This window comes from Haliaeetus leucocephalus, unplaced genomic scaffold (assembly GCF_000737465.1).
Source record: "Haliaeetus leucocephalus isolate CR32 unplaced genomic scaffold, Haliaeetus_leucocephalus-4.0 Scaffold657, whole genome shotgun sequence".
Lineage (NCBI taxonomy): Eukaryota > Metazoa > Chordata > Aves > Accipitriformes > Accipitridae > Haliaeetus > Haliaeetus leucocephalus.
In genome coordinates, this window is record NW_010973093.1 from 4,405,899 (window position 1) to 4,422,785 (window position 16,887).

The 16,887-nt window shown below is 44.8% G+C and overlaps 1 protein-coding gene across 1 annotated transcript; it reads right to left on the reverse strand.

Moving 5' to 3' along the window:
• Positions 1–230: 230 nt before the first annotated feature.
• On the reverse strand, positions 231–12,121 carry CDRT1 (CMT1A duplicated region transcript 1). The gene is made up of 11 exons (XM_010579489.1): positions 11,929–12,121; positions 11,700–11,827; positions 9,935–10,047; positions 9,278–9,481; positions 7,569–7,690; positions 6,876–7,024; positions 5,788–5,930; positions 4,894–5,052; positions 3,881–4,002; positions 956–1,093; positions 231–460 (listed from the first exon to the last, which is right to left on the reverse strand). Exons 1-11 carry the CDS (start codon positions 12,119–12,121, stop codon positions 231–233), a joined length of 1,701 nt encoding a protein of 566 aa, XP_010577791.1.
• Positions 12,122–16,887: the final 4,766 nt, after the last annotated feature.

Below are 16,887 nucleotides of genomic sequence, written 5' to 3' on the forward strand. Positions count from 1 at the left end.
GCATCAAACAGTGCTGTATCTGTAGTAACAGCAGGTCCAGCAAGATAAATCCAGGAGAGGTCTCAGTCCATTCACTGCCTTGAGAAACAGCAGAATACACCAATAATATCTCTCAGAAAAACTTACAGTGGAGATGTCTTTTATACTTAGAAACCATGGGAATCTTGACATGGCAGACTCAGCTGGACACTGGAATCCTCGGATACTGGTTGTTGGGCTAAGGGGTTACCTCAGATAAATGTATTAAGCCCAAGTTCAGGAGCAGCTATTTTCCCCTCCTCAGTAAAAGAGTCTATAGGTAGGCCTTTAATTTTCCTTAACCAGGCCTTCTTGCATGCTCTTTGCTGATCTTCCATGAGCTTTGTCTGGTGTGCCTGATACTGAGCTATGGTAGCTGCCTCATACGCCTCCTTCTGTTTTCCTGTCAGAAGCCTGAACCCATTGTCACTCTGGGAAGGATCTGCAGCATATGGACAAAAGGGATTTTTTCTCCTGGAAATCACTTCATTTTTCATTTGTGCAATCACACATGTTGATTTGATCAGTTCAGAAGAAGCTGTAAAGGAGTCAATAAGCTGAACCCCATCTTCAGGGAGAGGAATGACTTCACCGTGACGACTGTGAGCTTTCTCTTCTCCCAGCAAACCACAAGTCTTGGGACGTACAACAGAGGGAGCAGGGATGGAGGAATTCACAGTGGGTCCATGCAAAGAGTTTTTCAGCTTGAGCTGCAGCATTTTGGTTTCAAAAGGTATAGAAATTCTTTTCATAGTCAGAGAATCGCTGTGCAGTCTCACACGTTGGAGCTGGACTGTCTGATCCTTTTTGTGTTGCAGAGGTGTTTTGTATATTTGTACCTTTTCAGGGCAGTGTTGCCGATGTTCCCATGGAGGTTCCCATGCTTCCCTGACTTTTGCAGTGTGCTTAACAGTGGAGCTGACTGGGGCTGCCTTGCAGACGTTCTGCAGCATGCTGACGGTTAAGAGGAGCTTGTCAGGGGTCATTGGACAACTTGGACCTCTTCTCTTTTCATGCTGCAAAGTGTCACGATGTGCAGATGCATAGAGAGAAGGGCCATGTTCAGATTTGCCATCTGTTTCCAAAAATAAAATACAGCTGAAGTCGAGGATAGTTTTTGTGATCATTGTTGGCAGGCTAGTACTCTGAGTAAGACCAAGGATGGGTGCTGGATTGACAGGCATATGGACAGTCCGAGTTTATCTACAGAACAGGCAGCATGGGAAGCTACAAGCCAATGGTGCCCATTTCAGTTTGCTCATCCTCGGCCTCACTAGTGATGCTGCCAACATCAGAGGTAACTGTCTCTTGGTTGCCTGAGAAGTGTTCTTGCCATAGCCTGTGCAGGTCAGACTAAAGTCAGATTCTGTAACATACATTGTATTTGTGTGTGGATGGCTTGGTTTCTCAAAGGAAGGAGGTTCCCCACCACCTCTTCCCATGCACCCCTTTCTTGTCCTACAGTTCATGCGTTGGGAAAAGACTTCAAGACAAGTCAGTTCCTGGTAGAAATTTTTGAAGTAGCCAACACCCGAGAACCACTTCGAACCATTACTGCTCAGAGCTGCATTTGAATTGGAAATCACAAGACATGCTTCATAGCCTAGCTTTGCTGCCTCAAGGGACATAGGGAGTGACCTGTGCTGTATGACAAACATCAAGATGGACTGCGTGATTATGACCTTGACTAAGAACTAGATGGGGATTATGATATAGACCGTGTAAGACGCTCAGTCCCATGGCCTTGCCATAGCGATTAATTTGTCACTTTGTAATGTCATGCCATTCGCGTATCATTGCTTTGCAGTACAATTCTGTTTTTCCAGACTGGTTAACTGAAACTTCCGCCCTCTAGAAATGTATTTCAGCGAACATTAAGTTACAGTGCAGAAAGGCAGAATACAGCAAACTAATGAAAATTACTGCTTGTTCCTCATTCACAGAATTTAGAACTGTTTAATCTGCACATAACATATGACCCTGCATCTTAGTTACAAACAGTAGGACTTTGGGGTTAGACACTTTCAATCGGTACAGCTCTTCTGAAGTAAGATGTCAGAGTATGTCTTAAGCTTCAAGATCCCAACAGATTCTGAATATAAAACCTGAGAAAAACTAACTTAAGGAGGCAAATGCCAAATGGCCACAGAGCATCTTTGTGATCTCAGTACTATCTCATTTTCAAGTTTCAGGTTGCCATGTCTTTGCTGGCTGAGACAATTCACATATAATTTTTTTAAAACTATTTTCTGAGCTACTGCTATTGATTAAATACCAAGTACTTGAATAAATTTTGTGCAGAATTCTCCTACACCTGATAAAGAAATAAAAAATAGAATAAGGGTACAATAAAGAAACCTAGATACCAGAGAACTAAGCCTTATAGCTAGAGCTGACCACTTGTCCTGTTTATTTGATTGATCTAAAGCAGCTTCTGTAGCCATCACAGGCTCTGCAAGTGATCTATTTTACCACTGCAAACCTTTCATCCAGAATGGGCCTGGCTTCTAGAGATCCTTACCTTTTGTTTAATCCATTCATTTATCTTTCATGCACTTGTTTGAAGAATTACTGTCCTACCTAGCTGCAAAGAGTCCTTACCAGTATGTGCCAGGATTCTTGCAGAATGTGCTTTTGCTGACTTTCCTGAGGCAAAGGCACAGGGCTGTGTGGTGCTGGGAATGAAAAGATTTTTCTGCTGCTCTGCCTGGATGCGAAAAGCCTTTTCAATCTTGAGAAAATGCTGCTGCTGCTGGCAAGCTGCTGATTTCCTCAGTTCATAGCAGAGAGCTAGAAAACAGAAGAATAAGTCATCTCTAAACTTTGCTGCTGTTAAACTTTTTTTTTTTAATTAAATAAAATCTTCATCACTGACGGGATTACAAGTCTTTGGTTACTGTTTTGGCTCTTATCGCAGTTTCTAAAGGTCTAGGTATTCGAAATAATAAAAAAATATTTGATTAGCAGAAAACCTCACAGAATTCAAAGATGAAAGCAAATGTTGATTTTTTAAAAAAATATTATGTATACACAACCCATACTTTTTTTGCCACTAAAATGAAAATATAGTGCACTCCCCGTTTGTTTCCCATTTCTACAAATTGTACGTCTTTCACCAAGTAGAGCTGCATCAAGGAGTTTAGCATCTGATATCCTTAAAAGCTTGAAAACTTTCTTAGCCCATCAGTTTATCTGCAGTATACATTTTGATTGTAGAGCTGGAAGAGTTGTGATACATAGTGTATTAAATAACTCTGATTTAAAAAAAAATAACATCACCGTGCTACAATTTAATAGTGCCTGTTTATGTGCAGTTGCATTTCCCGGTGATGGCAGATCCTGAATGCAGGTGTCCTATAACTTTCTAGAGTATTTTAAAATAAATAATTCAAGCACTGAATCAGCAACATGTTTCCATGCACGCCAGCTGTAAGAATGAATAATACTACTGATTTCTCTATTACTCAGTTGGAAAATGACAGTGCCTGTTTTGACAAACCTGTTGAATTTATACCAAACCTTTCTGAAAAGGTACAAAGGTTTTACAAAAGCCTAAAAATGACAGAACCATTGAAATGCAACAGCATTTACCAGACTGCCCTTTAAAAAAAGCAGGGAGTCTGTATATTGATTAGGATGAAGGCAGTGGGTACTTGAAATTATTTCTAGGTCATTTTAGAAAATGCCAGCGTATTGCCGAGGCTGTACGTAATACTTTGAGATGCTCCACAGCTTTTTGGTGACCGGCAGCAGATCCAGCAAGGCAGCATGAGCTGGTCAGCATCTTGTGTCTCCAGAGCAAGCTGATGCAGCTGGCTGAGGTCGTGGCGTTTTGGTCGCTGAAGGTGAAGCCGTGTCCTACTGGAAGTCCCCTTGTGCTGTTTTTTCTTCCCCACCTTCTCTCTGTCAGCATCTAAGGTATAGTCCCACCTGACATCCTCAAACTGGAACATCAACAGACTAGTTGGCGAATTGATCACCATCCTGGAGATGGGAAGGTAAAGCTGATAAAAGCACAAATAACAATAACACAGCAGTTACTACCTAAGGGGCCCATTTGCTTCTGTGCAGTACAAAACTGGAGCTTCAGCAGATCTGAGATAACCATCACTTGTTTAAGGAAGCGGTAGCAATTAGTCCCATCAGTCAGACTCTGTACATTTTAATTCATACTTTGTATGAGCTCTGTGGGGCTCTTTTCATTCAGCTCTGTGGCAAAATTAGTTTTAAAACTAATTAGGATGAAAATTGCCAACAGTGGACTGAGCTAGATCAGTGCAATGCCAAAAGAAACTGGAGATACCATATTATTAGGGACATTTAAACCTAAATCGGAGGGGTGTACCAGGTCTGATTGAGATGGAGTTACTTTTCTTCATAGCAGCCCAAATATTGCTGTGTTTTAGAGTTGTGAACAAAACAGCGTTGGTAACACACCAGTGTTTTAGCTATTGCTTACACAGAAGCTGGGAACTACCTTTAGTTTAGAGGTACAGAAGTGAATGAACCTGGAAAGATTTTTCATTATTGGCTTTTATAAAGAGAGAGTAGATCAGGGAACAGGCAAAGATTTTGTCAGGCCTCGGCTTGATTCTCCAACCTCTTAAGAAATTTGGGTTCTGATTTCAGCTTTACAGTTGGATCTGTACCTTAAGTTGTATAGAAACAGGAAATTGTACATTGCTGAATGGACTAGAAAAATCTCTTTTCAGCCATTGTTAACAAAACCAGATTATTAAAGCAGTCAATAAGCAGTAGAGCCCTTTAAAACTTATCTGTGAGAAGGATGGTAAAAGGAAAAATACACAATTCCTTAAATTACCATGTAATCTACCTAATTTGGTTCAGAGACTGATGGCAGCTGTTGTCACCAACCTGTTTCCTGCAACATAGAAAGAAGATATCGGGTCCCCTCTGCTGCTGGCCATCAACACTTTCAGGCAGCTTCCAGTCAAGTAGTTAAATATGCGAATCTTTCCATCAGCACAGCCGCTGATGACCCTGAGATAGAGGAACTCCAGAGACAGAACTTCCCTGAAAACACAGCACGTAAGTGTTGGTACATTCACCATGCTTTCACATGGAGACATGATCAACTACCTCTTTTGTCTTGGAGGAGATGCAAAGGTCTGCCTCCACCAAGAGGCTAAACAGAGGGGGTGATCAAGATATTTAAAATGTCTAATAGTGAAATCCTTTGTAATGACTCCATATCCAAACTAACCAACCAACCCACCCAGTGCATCCTCACAGCAACCAGTACAGTTATGGTCATCTGCTGCATTTTAAATTTAATTTTTATGTCTAGGAAAGTAAATGAAAAAAATATGATGTTACAGTTTTCACGGTTCTAATATACAATTAAAGTATTAGAAAATGGCATAACATACAGTTGGTAGGGTTCAGCATGTAACTCAGCCACCTCCAACATAGACAGTGTCTATTCTTGACCAGGTAGTGTGATACCCTGTTGCATACAGGTTGGGATCCTTGAAATATTGGACTATGCGCTGTCAGTCTTAAGTTATCCCTGTTTGTGAACAAGTGGTTGCGTATTTGCATTTTAGGTTGTTCTAGGTCTTAACTGACAAACACTGGTTGCAACCACGTAGTGCCTGACACTGTTTTTAAGATGAAGATTGTTGAAAGTGAGGATGTTTCAAATACTAGGACTGATAATTAAGGCATTTTCTGTTCCTATAAGGGAGACATTTTCTTTACAGATTTAGTGGACTGTTGAATACAACTTGAAACACATCCAATTCCTACTTAGGGTGGCGGAAAGCTATTAGGCATCTTTTAAGGTTTCCCAACATGCTCCATCCCAGGACATATCCATCGGTGCTTCCTGTGACTAGGTGCCACTGATCAAAGGACAAGCACTTAACTGGGCCTTGGTGCCCCTCTAATGTCTGCAAAGTAAAAGAAATAGGTACAACACTGTCAGCAATCTGGATGGAGATACGTCAAGATATCTTATGGCATTCACAATACCAGCCTTACGTACTATATTGTAGTTTTATCAGGTGTTATTATAATATACGAATACACCCTGTGGATTACCGTGTTAGTTTTATAGTTGCTGATGAGAAATATTCTGGGCATGTTGCTGCTGATGAGCTACTAGCGTGGAATTAACATCCATTTTCCATCCTTATTACATGCACCAAATAGATGTTACTGCACGAAGATGTTTGTGATCTAGTGAATGATCGCCCAGGAGAGAAGAGAGTGGACTGCCCTGACTATAGTGGAAGGGGCAATTGCAAACTTAGCTCAGCTGGAAGAGGGATAGCTTGCATTGGAGGCGCATCTCAATTTGCAACTCTCTTCCCCACAGGTAGAAAGAGCTTCACTCCTCTCAGAGATGTGGACTAATACTAATTCTGGACACCTGCTAAGGTAATTACCAGAGTCTGGCCTCAATCTTTACGTTGCAGAGCAGCTATCCAGCTGTTCCAGCTTTATAAACTGGTTCTGAGAGCAAGGTTCATGTTTTGGGCTAACCCATGATACATCTGACCCAGAGAGCTGTTAGTCAAGCCCTCCCACCCTCTTCCCAGGTTCTGAATATTTCTACAGGAGAAGAGATGAATGTATCTACAGAGAACAAGTAATGATGGGGGCTAAGCAAAGCAAGTCAAAGCCTGGGTTAAAATTGACAGTTGTTTGCAAGTCAGTTTTTATACTATTTCCTCACCAATAAATCTGCAGTTTATCAGTTTAAATGGCTTTTGGTTTTGTTTTTTTTTTATTTTTTTTTTTTAAACAAAGTCTTTGGCATAAGCAAAAAGCTCTAAAACTGGCACAGATTTTTTTGACAATTTAGCACAAAATTATCCTCCTAAGAAACTTACTTTGATCAGAGTGCCCGTATCAGCACACCAGACTTTCACCAGCCCTCGGTCACACCCACTGACAACATGGGTGCCATCCATTTTAACTACGCAAACAGCACTGTTGTGTTTCAGAGTCTTGAGACATTTCCCACTCTCCAGGTTCCACACTGTTAGGGGCAAAGGGGAGAAATATTAAATATGTATGCCCCAACAACAAATTTTTCTGATTTAATTAAAAAAGACTATTGGAATTATAGTTGTGCCTTGTACCTGCAGCTCTGCATGGAGCAGGTGTTGGCTTAAAGAGTGTAATTGCATGGCAAAATTTTTAAATGTGAGGTCCAGAAAATGTCACATCCTTTTCATCCTTATTCTATAAGCTAACAAGCAAATCTCTGGCAAAGCTGGAAGTTGATACGACTCTCCCAAGACTTGGTCTAGCCCTATAGCCACAAAGCCATTGAAAATAAATAAAAGCAGAAATAATGAGAATTTATTCAATGACACAATCAGAGCCCTTGCGTGTGCATGTGTCAGCTTAGGCTGTTCTGGAAGCAAAAGTATGAGACACTAAAATTCACCTTCCAATTTATAGACTTAGTTTGCTGCTCACACACTGCCTGTGTCACACTCATCACAACTCCCACATACTCTCCCCATTGCTCACTACTGTTTGCCTTTGGCTGGGAAGCTGCTGGTCTTGGCTCTCACCTTTCACCATCCCATCTCTGGCTCCTGACACAAGCTGCTCTTCATGTAAATCCAAGCAGGTGATTGTCCCACAGTGACCATTAAAGATTTTCGTACAAGCACCACTGTATATATTCCAGCATCTACAAAGGACCGACCAAAAAGGGAATACTGATTAACTTAATTGATGGCTTATTCATCTTATTTGTTATTTCCTACTTAATGGGCCCAGCTCTTCTCCCATACACACTGGGTTAAAATGAGGAGTCATTCCACTAAGGTGTCAGAGGACTTGGAATGATGAAGTCAGGCTTAGTATTAAATTTTTACCCATATACTTTGTTCTGCCTCCAAACTGCCTGGAAACATGTGGCTAGATTTCACCTTTGGCATGGTTACCTTCAGTTGACCTTAAAATGTAGAGCTTTACAAGATAAGGTTGTTTCTTTACTGGCTGGTGCCAACATGATTTCTTTTGACTTTATCTAGAGAACTCAAGCCTGCACTTAAAAAAACAGCCCTTTTGGAGCAGGGAAGACAGAGCCTTAATCCATGTAAACTCTTTCCCCTTTTGTTAAATGCTGCCTTTGATGAAGTTGTGCAATGGCCGTGCCAGAACCAGACAATCTGCTGCTCAGCTTTTCACCCCTGTCCTGCTTTTGGCTGGGATAGAGTTAATTGTCTTCCTAGCAGCTGGTATAGTGTTATGTTTTGGGTTCCGTATGAGAAGAATGTTGATAACACACTGATGTTTTCAGTTGTTGCTAAGTAGTGTTTAGACTAAGTAAGTCAAGGATTTTTCAGCTTCTCATGCCCAGCCAGCAAAAGGCTGGAGGGACATAAGAATTTGGGAGGGGACACAGCCGGGGCAGCTGACCCAAACTGGCCAAAGGGATATTCCATACCATGAGACGTCATGCCCAGTATATAAACTGGGGGGAGCAGGGCTAGGGGGGTGGCTCAGGATCTAACTGGGCATTGGTCGGCGAGTGGTGAGCAATTGTGTTGTGCATCACTTCTTTTGTATATTCCAATCCTTTTATTATTATTGTAATTTTATTATTGTTATTATTATAATTATTAGTTTCTTCCTTTCAGTTCTACTAAACTGTTCTTATCACAACCTAGGAGTTTTACCTTTTTCTCTTTCCCCCACTTCTCTCCTGGGTTGGGGAGGGAGTGAGTGAGTGGCTGCGTGGTCCTTAGTTACTGGCTGGGGTTAAACCATGACAACCCCTTATCATGATACTCTTGGGATTTAGTGATAAATGTGAGAGCTGATCATCTCCACCCCTTGTTTCAGGGTGCGGTACCTGGAAAGGAGCAGCTGTACAGCAGGTACCAGGGTGTTGGGCCTTCTCAGCACAACAGGCCTTCTAAAATGTCACAGAGAAACCCAGCCTCCCTGAACTTGATGCTAACATTAGCAAGGCCAGAATCTCACCGCAAGTGCTTATTTGAAACATATCTGGTGTTTTAAGATACTTTATGAAAACCTGTGCATCACTGTATCTTTGTATTTTATCACTCAGTACTGGGTGAAACTGGGAAACATAAGCTATCCTATGTGAGTGGGGGATGTGTTCCCTTATTTACTGTCCTTTCTTCATTACTCTAATGAAAGTGGTGGAAGGAGGATTCTTAAAGATTGGAGTGGAAGGATTAAAGTTTCATTTTTCCTAGATTTGCTGGGGGCTGGTATCCCATGGCTCAGTCCCAGCACTGCTCACCTGATGCTGAGATCGAAGCTTGCGCTGAGAACGAACCCTTTCTTCTCATTGAGGAAGAGTGCTTTAATGCTCCCAGCATGGCCAGAGAGGAGAGGTGGCACTTCTTTCATTTCTGACATACCAAGAAGCCTCACTTTTCGGTCTGCAGAGCCAATGGCTACCAAGTTGCCACCACTGTAATGGATTGTTCTGCTTTGGTCTGATCTGGACAAGAAACAGTGACTGAGATGAGCTTTAGCCAGCTAACAAGGTATAAGAGGTCTAAGACTGTGACAGACATTGCTCCAATGTTTAATGGTCCTCACTGAGCAACCTGAAGGGCAATACTCTTAAGCAGGTGAATCCTTTGCAGGGCAACACAACCAAGGTCCCTAGTTCTGCATACCCAAGTTTGTATCCGGAAGGTAAGCTTAATGAGGGGAAAGGGCTCTTCCTGGCCCCATATCCCTTGTGGTACACTGTGGATCACTAACCCGTATGTCTTTAAAAAATAGCTTATCTTGGTATCCTTATAAAAAACTGGATTTGACACTGAGGATTTCTTAACACTGATGCCGAGAGACCCTTCTCCAGCCATACATTCTCACACAAGGATCGCAGGGAACGGACATGTTTTCAGAAGCCACTGTTGGCCCTGTAGCCGGGCAGTCTACTCACTGGTCCATGAGGACACGAATATTGTAGGAGCCACAGAAGACATTTCTCTCTTCCAGCTGGATTGTGTCAGTTTTCAGATCATGATAGGCTGCCTGCAGATTGTCTTCCTCCTCCTGATGCAAAGAAAAATAGGGAGAAGTAACTCAGGGAGGGAGGAATGCAGCATTAATCCATAGTATTAAACATATCAGCTTGGTCCCCACTATAGCAATGAGACCAACAGGGACAGAAAGTGTTGGTAAGGAACACCTAGACTGCAGGAACTTCCTGGTTAGTGCAGAAACAGGGGTTGTTTCTATGCTGCGTTCCCCGGCAAAAATGGAAGACCTGACAGCTGCACCCTTTATTCTTTGGGTAAAAGGCCGTGTCCTTGTGATGCTGCACAACCTTGCCACCACCCCCGGCCTCAAGGCTACACATGTGACTGGGGGACGCATTAGGACAAGGCAGGAGTTCAGGGGTGCAGGCTCCCTCCCATGCAAGAAGGTGCTGAGCAAACACTGGTTCTTATGAACTGCTCACGATGGTGCAAGGCAGAAGTAGAAGTGGGAGAAGAGCAAAGCAACTCGGAATTCACTATCCTGTCTTCCAAGACCATGTCCTCCTTCCTCCCCAAATACTGAAATGCAGGATCCATGGAAGGCAAGCAACTTCCAATATACCTTTGTTTTACTTCCCCAGTTGTGGCGTTCCATTTCGATGACATCACCCTCTTCGTTTAACTGCGGAACTGTCACATCAACTGTTTTAGCATAGTTTGAAACTGCTCCTCTAGGGCACAACCCCTGGAATAAACCAGTAGAGGCAACACAGTCACTGCAGAGCCCAGGCACACAAAAGATGCTGCTCATGTGCTGATGCTTTAGAATCCCATGGGATGCTGAAGTTACATGCAAAGCTGAGCTGCACACACTGGCTTGTTGTTATTGTTTAAGAGACCTGGCTTGTATTTACCACTTTGATGGTATAAGATTTAACTTCTTGTGAGAAATAATTGCTTTTTATTTTTTTCCAAACTCCAGTCTTAAGCTTTAATAAGCTGCAAAATTTCAAAGCGCATCTCATCTTTGGTGAGCACTCAGTTGATTCAGAATCCAAACCCAGTGAGGTGAGAGGCTCTCAAAACATCTTCGATATTTAAGATTCATTCTTTATGTGTGAAACCTTCCATTAAGCCTTCTTTGAATGCTAGCACAGAGCTCAGATTTCTACGCTCTTTTCACAAATCAAAGCAAAGACTCCTAACTATCTCTTTGCGGATTTACCTTTACACTTAGCATGGTGCATGGCAGGTCTGTACTAACCAGGACAATCCTTTCGTAGAAGTTCTGCTTTACTGTGTCCCAACCACCAGCTCTGGCTTCTCATGAAGAAACCTAGCATTTCCATCTTCCTATGTGGAACAAATAAAGCTCTTTTTTGAGCTGCCTCAGGGAGCCACTGTAGCTCTGCCCAATTTCCACTAGCTCCTGGGAGTCCAGTATTTGCATTTGTGACCAAACTCTGCTTTCCTGATTACAAGAATGTTTTGATCCATTTTTAGAGATACAGACCCTTTAGAGGTCAGTAAAAGCTATTCTGTTGTGCTTACTTTTGACAGTATGAACATCTAACTTGGCTTAGCTCTGCAGGTGGAGGAAGAAGGAACAGGGCGAAGTTGGGAGGTAGCCTGTAGTAAAAGCATCTCCACTAACGGCTTGGGCAGTAGCAGAAAGACACCCTCTTTTTAAAGTGCGTAATAATAGCAGAACCCCAGGCATCATACCTGCAAATACAAGATCTTCTCCTGTACTATGCTTTGACACACACGTTCCTTCTTGACTTCTTTGGCCAGAAAATCCCAGCATCTACTCACAGCAGCACATGCACTGAGGGATTTTTGATCCAAAAGCCCTGAGAAATTAAAGGGACAGATTGGCTTACCCCTCTCCACACTAGAGACCATTCATTACCCTTAGGGGAAACCACCCTTGGAAAAATCAGAGCAGCTTTACCCAGGATGTAGATGGACAGGTGAGGTGGCAGGCAGCGAATGAAGTCCTTGGACTGGTTGGCATTAGAGGGTGACTGGGGAGATGCAGGAGCCACAGTGACATCTTGATCAGCTAAGGACATAATAGGTGAGTTGTCCTCTGCATCAGGACCCTCCTGGATGAGGTACTCAGTGTTTCGGGGCCAGAAGCACATTGCTGGTCGTTGACCACCTAGAAGACAGGGGAATTTACAGTCTTGTGAGTGCTTGAGCTTTGGTGGCCATTAACAGTTCTGTTGTTAGTAATGTACTGCAAGAGATCTTAATCTGACTCTTCTGCTAATCCCTTTGGTGCTGTACCATTCAAAGGAAAATGCTGAAAACACGCAGGGTCTTGCAGTACAGTTCACACCAGTGGGGTTTGAGGGCAGAGAATGACAGCTCTTCCCACTCACCACTGCCCTGAAGGGTAGCGAGGACTCTTCATGGCTGGAAAAAATCAGGTGATCAGAGGGGCCACAGGAGACCTTGGTGACAGTGAGCTTGGTGGGGACACAGTGTGACAGTTTTCTCTTTACAACACAAGGTGCTTTACCTCCTCCACCTCTATCTACAGCAGTCACCAGCATGGGAGGGTGACTGTCCCAAACTCTAAAGGGGAATACAAAAACAACCTCATGCCAAGGACATAGCACTTCTGTCCTGAAAAGAGTGAAAAATATTCTCTTCCTTTAGCCATTAGATTTTCTTCAGTAAAAATATGACTTGGGTTATGACATTGTGGAAGGAAAAGAAAGGGGGACAAATTTCTGTTGTCCCTGAGATAACAAATGGGTAAACACACCTAATGCCCTTCTCACATTAGTTGTTTTTGCTGGTGTCCACATACACCTCTAGCATCTTTGCCAAACTTCAGTCCCCCCCAGTGTAAGGCTTTCCTTCCTTTTAGGCACAACACCAGCCACAGCGTTACATTTTGGAATTCAGGTTGTGCTGGTGGAAGACCTTACACCTGGCAGAACAACATCTCAATCAGCAGAAGGGAAGACACTGTCTTTCATCTCTTCACTAAGAGCATACTGTCAGCACCTCGGCAAATTTGGGAAGTGACTCAGAGCGAAGATAGGCATCTGTTGAATGGCATCACCTCCTCTCGCATGGCACTTTGAACTTTCCAGCTAGCTATTGCCATGGTCTGCCATGCTTTTTTCCAAAATGACCCAGAACAGAACTGTACCTTGGCAGTGCCAGTTGTTAGTGTCCTGGTATGAAACACCATTGATTTTTCCCCTCCCAGTATTAAATACTCAGGTAGTGGTACCCATCATACTAAGCTGGCCAGTTCTTGCAAATGAGGTTTTACTTTTAAGAGCTGCAGAAGAAGTGCTAACAGACCATAGTGGAAATTGAATCCGGGCACTGGGCTGAGGACAGTTGTCTTCCTTGAAGGTGCTTTGGGATTCAGCAAATGATCCATGTACATCTTCATGTGGAAGAATTAAGCAAAGAGTCAAACCTTGAGAGTAGGCATCTTGGAGCTGAATTAGGGGATTACAGAAGTTAAAATAGTATATTAAGTATCTAATAAATAAATAATGCTATATTATTTATTCTGTCCCTTCCAGCTATGCAGAATTAGTCCCTTCAGTGCTTTCTTTAGTATGGTTTTCATTACTTAAAACATTCAATTCACAACCACGCCTCCAGAGATGTGTTGCCCAGGATTCATGAGGAAGTTTTTTTCATTACATTGTTGTCAACTATGCTCCATTATAAGCTATATTCCTCTTCCCTTTAACGATCACCTCATTTACAGGGTTACTGCACACTGGCGCAGGCATACAGGCTGGCACTGAGGCAGAGCCAGCCCTAGGAGGCTGATGCTGGGTCAGGATAAAGCTCCTAGCTCTGAGTCCCACTGGCCCCATCTCCTGCTGCCAGGAACACCGCGTTCCCTCCATGACTTGTGCTTGCCCCTGGCTTTGCCCACTCATTTCCTACAGCTGGAAGGATCAGAGACCTAAACGATATCAGATTTGCAGTATGAACGAGAAGGTTAATAGCATAAGGCAAATAAAGCTACAATTAACAGTTATGTCGGTTGGGCAGTTTCTTTTAGCAGTTACCCTTTGTACTGCCCCCATGGGGAGTTTTGCCACATGCAATAAAATACCTGCTAAGGAGGGGAACAGCCAGAGCAGCAGCAGCATGAACGGCCAGCCTGCTGCAGGTGACCGAAAGGAACCTGGGTAATGTTATCTCCATCTGAGCATCACCCCTGGACCACAGGGCTCATACCCAAGAGGTGGCTCTGACACAGCCTGGGCATCTCCCCCGACTGTGGGCTGGCCCAGAGCATGACCTGAGAAAGCTCAGGGGCAGATCTTGATCTCCAGGACAAACAGAGGGTGACTGCAGCCCTCCACACTCCCCGAAGCACAGGAGATACCTCCCGAACAGCTGATAATCCCAGCCCTACCACTCTGCAAACAAAAGCTCATTCCCTGGAGAAGGAAGAACACCGGCAAAGGCTGTGTGCTGGTCCTCTCTGCCACCAGCCCCGCAGGGAAGGCCTCTGTTAAAAGCCACGCACCCTGGTCCTGGGTGACACCGTCCTGCCCGGTGCACAGACCAGTTACCGTCACTTTGTGTTCAACTCGGCCACTTTGCAAGTCTCAGCTGGGAGAAACCGAGAGGATTTTTGGAGCTCAGGGGAATCCGGCACAGCCCCACCAAGGCAATACCTGCCTTTCCCATGCTGATAACCTCAAAAGGCACTAAAGGGAAAACCACCACGGCACCAGCCCCCCCAAACCCCGCCGGCCTGCCTGCCCTAGGTGCGAGGGTTTGGGTCCCCCGCTTTCTGCCTGATAAGCAGTCCATGAAGCATCACCTGAAGATCTGTTCCGTGTCCCAGCATCCCCACTCCCGGGCTCAGACAAGACCATTTATCCCCCGCCACCGGCCCCGGGGATGCTGCCGGGGATGCCGGAGCCCCGGCCCCGCCGTTCGGTACCGCCCGCCCATCCCCGCCGCGTCGCGGCTGCTAGGAGACAGCCGCTACCGTATTGCTGCTAATAGCCGCCCCTCCCGCCCGCAAAGAGTCGCTAAACGGCACCCGGCGGGTTTCGGGGTGCCCGGGCAGCGAGGATGGGGAACCCGCAGGCAGGGCAGGGGTCCCGCAGAGTCCCCGGAGCACAAGTCAGCCTGGAAAGCAAAGCAAAGGGATGGAAAAAGTCCCGGGGAAGTGGGAGAGCAGTCGGTCTTCGGACATCACGGCGTTTGGGTTTTTAGACACAGAAACCAATAAATGTTAAGCCGGACAGCGCTGATGCAGGGGGTGTTTGGGAAGAGATTGTGCAAAGGTGCTTCACAATCAGCTTGCTTCAGTCTAACACACATTTTTTTACTTAGTTTCAAGTCCCAAGCTTCCCCAGGCTGAAAAAACAGAACTCATTTAGTCATCTAATGAGTCAAAAATGCATGTAGAGTAAGAGTAAAGGCTGGTTCATCCATCATTTGGGAGAAGGTAGGAGGATTAACTAGGTCATTAAAAAAAAAAAACAAAAACAAAAAACCAAAACCCACGCACACACAAACTTTTGACAAGAAGAAAGAGCATTGCAGAACAGCAGAACGGGCAGGCAGCAACAAACTCATACCCCCTCATCCCTTACACAGACAGGCACAAATGCATTAGCACAGCAGGGCCACATACCTGGGTCTTGCTCTGTGTATGGCAGGTTTGGGTCTTTCACTTGTAGAAGGAGTGGAAAAGACAGCGCTGGATGGGAACACAACACTCTCTGCCCTGCAGAGATTTCAGTGCTGCCGGTGCAGTGATTTCAAGTTTGGTGCATGCAAAACAAACATGCTGTGCGAAGCTGGCAGCCCTACGGGCTCGGGCACACAAGCCGCCATCCCACACACACCCCCATGCAGGATTTTAACACAACTCTTTGGCAGAAGGAGCAGTGAAAAGCAGGGCTCTAGCCTCAGCCATTCTTCTCCACAGGGTTGTTTTCCTACCACAAAGAGCTACCTACAGCAAATTCACCCCTATTCATCAGTTCCAAACCCAGCTACAGGCTGCCTCTGTATGCTTCCTTGTTTAATTAAATCAAACTTGGAGTTCCCCTCTGCAGAGATCACAACCCCTCCCAGAGATGCATTTCACCACCTATGCACAGAAATGCTCCTCTCACAATGGTATCTAGGAAATAATCTTTACTTGCAAAATGGTCCATTTGGGGTGGCAGCACCCACCATCGAGAAACTGCTGGCCCAGGGTGAAAGAAGTCTCCAGCATCCCCCATCTCACCTACCTGCAGGAGGGCACAGGCACCTCTCCCCAGGGCAGGCTCCCTGCAATCCCCCTCTCCATGCCTGCAGGGATGTGCAAGCATCCCAGCAAGCCAACACCCACCAAAACCAGCCCCGAGATCCCCCATATAACCCCAATTGCCTCCCTGCCCTCCAGTCCCAGGCTTCAGAGAGACCCCAAGCCCCGCTCCTGAGACGATACCCTCTGCAACAAGCCTGACACCCTGGCCAGAGGGAACAGGAGGGCTGGGAGCACGTCCCACACCACCAGCTCCTCTCACATAACCCCCCGAGTTACTTTACCAGCTGCACATAAGTACACAGAGCTGAACCAACACCTGAGGGTATTTGCTAGAGGTAAATATTGACATGGAGCACAGCACAGCCTAGCAGCTGAGATAGCAAGCTGAATACTTTTATTTTTTTATCTCTGTTCTCCCACGTAGTCTTCCTAAGCTACAGCTCTTCTGTGCTGCAACTCAGCCCTTTTATTGGAAACCTGTGCTCCTTCTCCAGCTGGAACAATTTTGCTGGAGCTCAGGTGGTTCTGCCTATCCCTGATGCAGGCAGGGCTGCCTGCCTGGGGAGCCCTCCCCACGGTCAGAACCATGGGGATTAGTGTTTTGAAGCAAGCAATAAATTCCTGAGATGTGTAAGA

Coding starts and splice junctions, on each gene's coding strand:
- CDRT1 (XM_010579489.1), bottom strand. CDS start 12,121: ATGTGCTTCTGGCCCCGAAACACTGAGTACCTCATCCAGGAGGGTCCT. Junction 4,003..4,893: donor TTCTATGTTGCAGGAAACAG/GTTGGTGACAAC, acceptor TCCCATCTCCAG/GATGGTGATCAATTCGCCAA. Junction 1,094..3,880: donor ACAGCACAAGGGGACTTCCA/GTAGGACACGGC, acceptor TTTTGGAAACAG/ATGGCAAATCTGAACATGGC.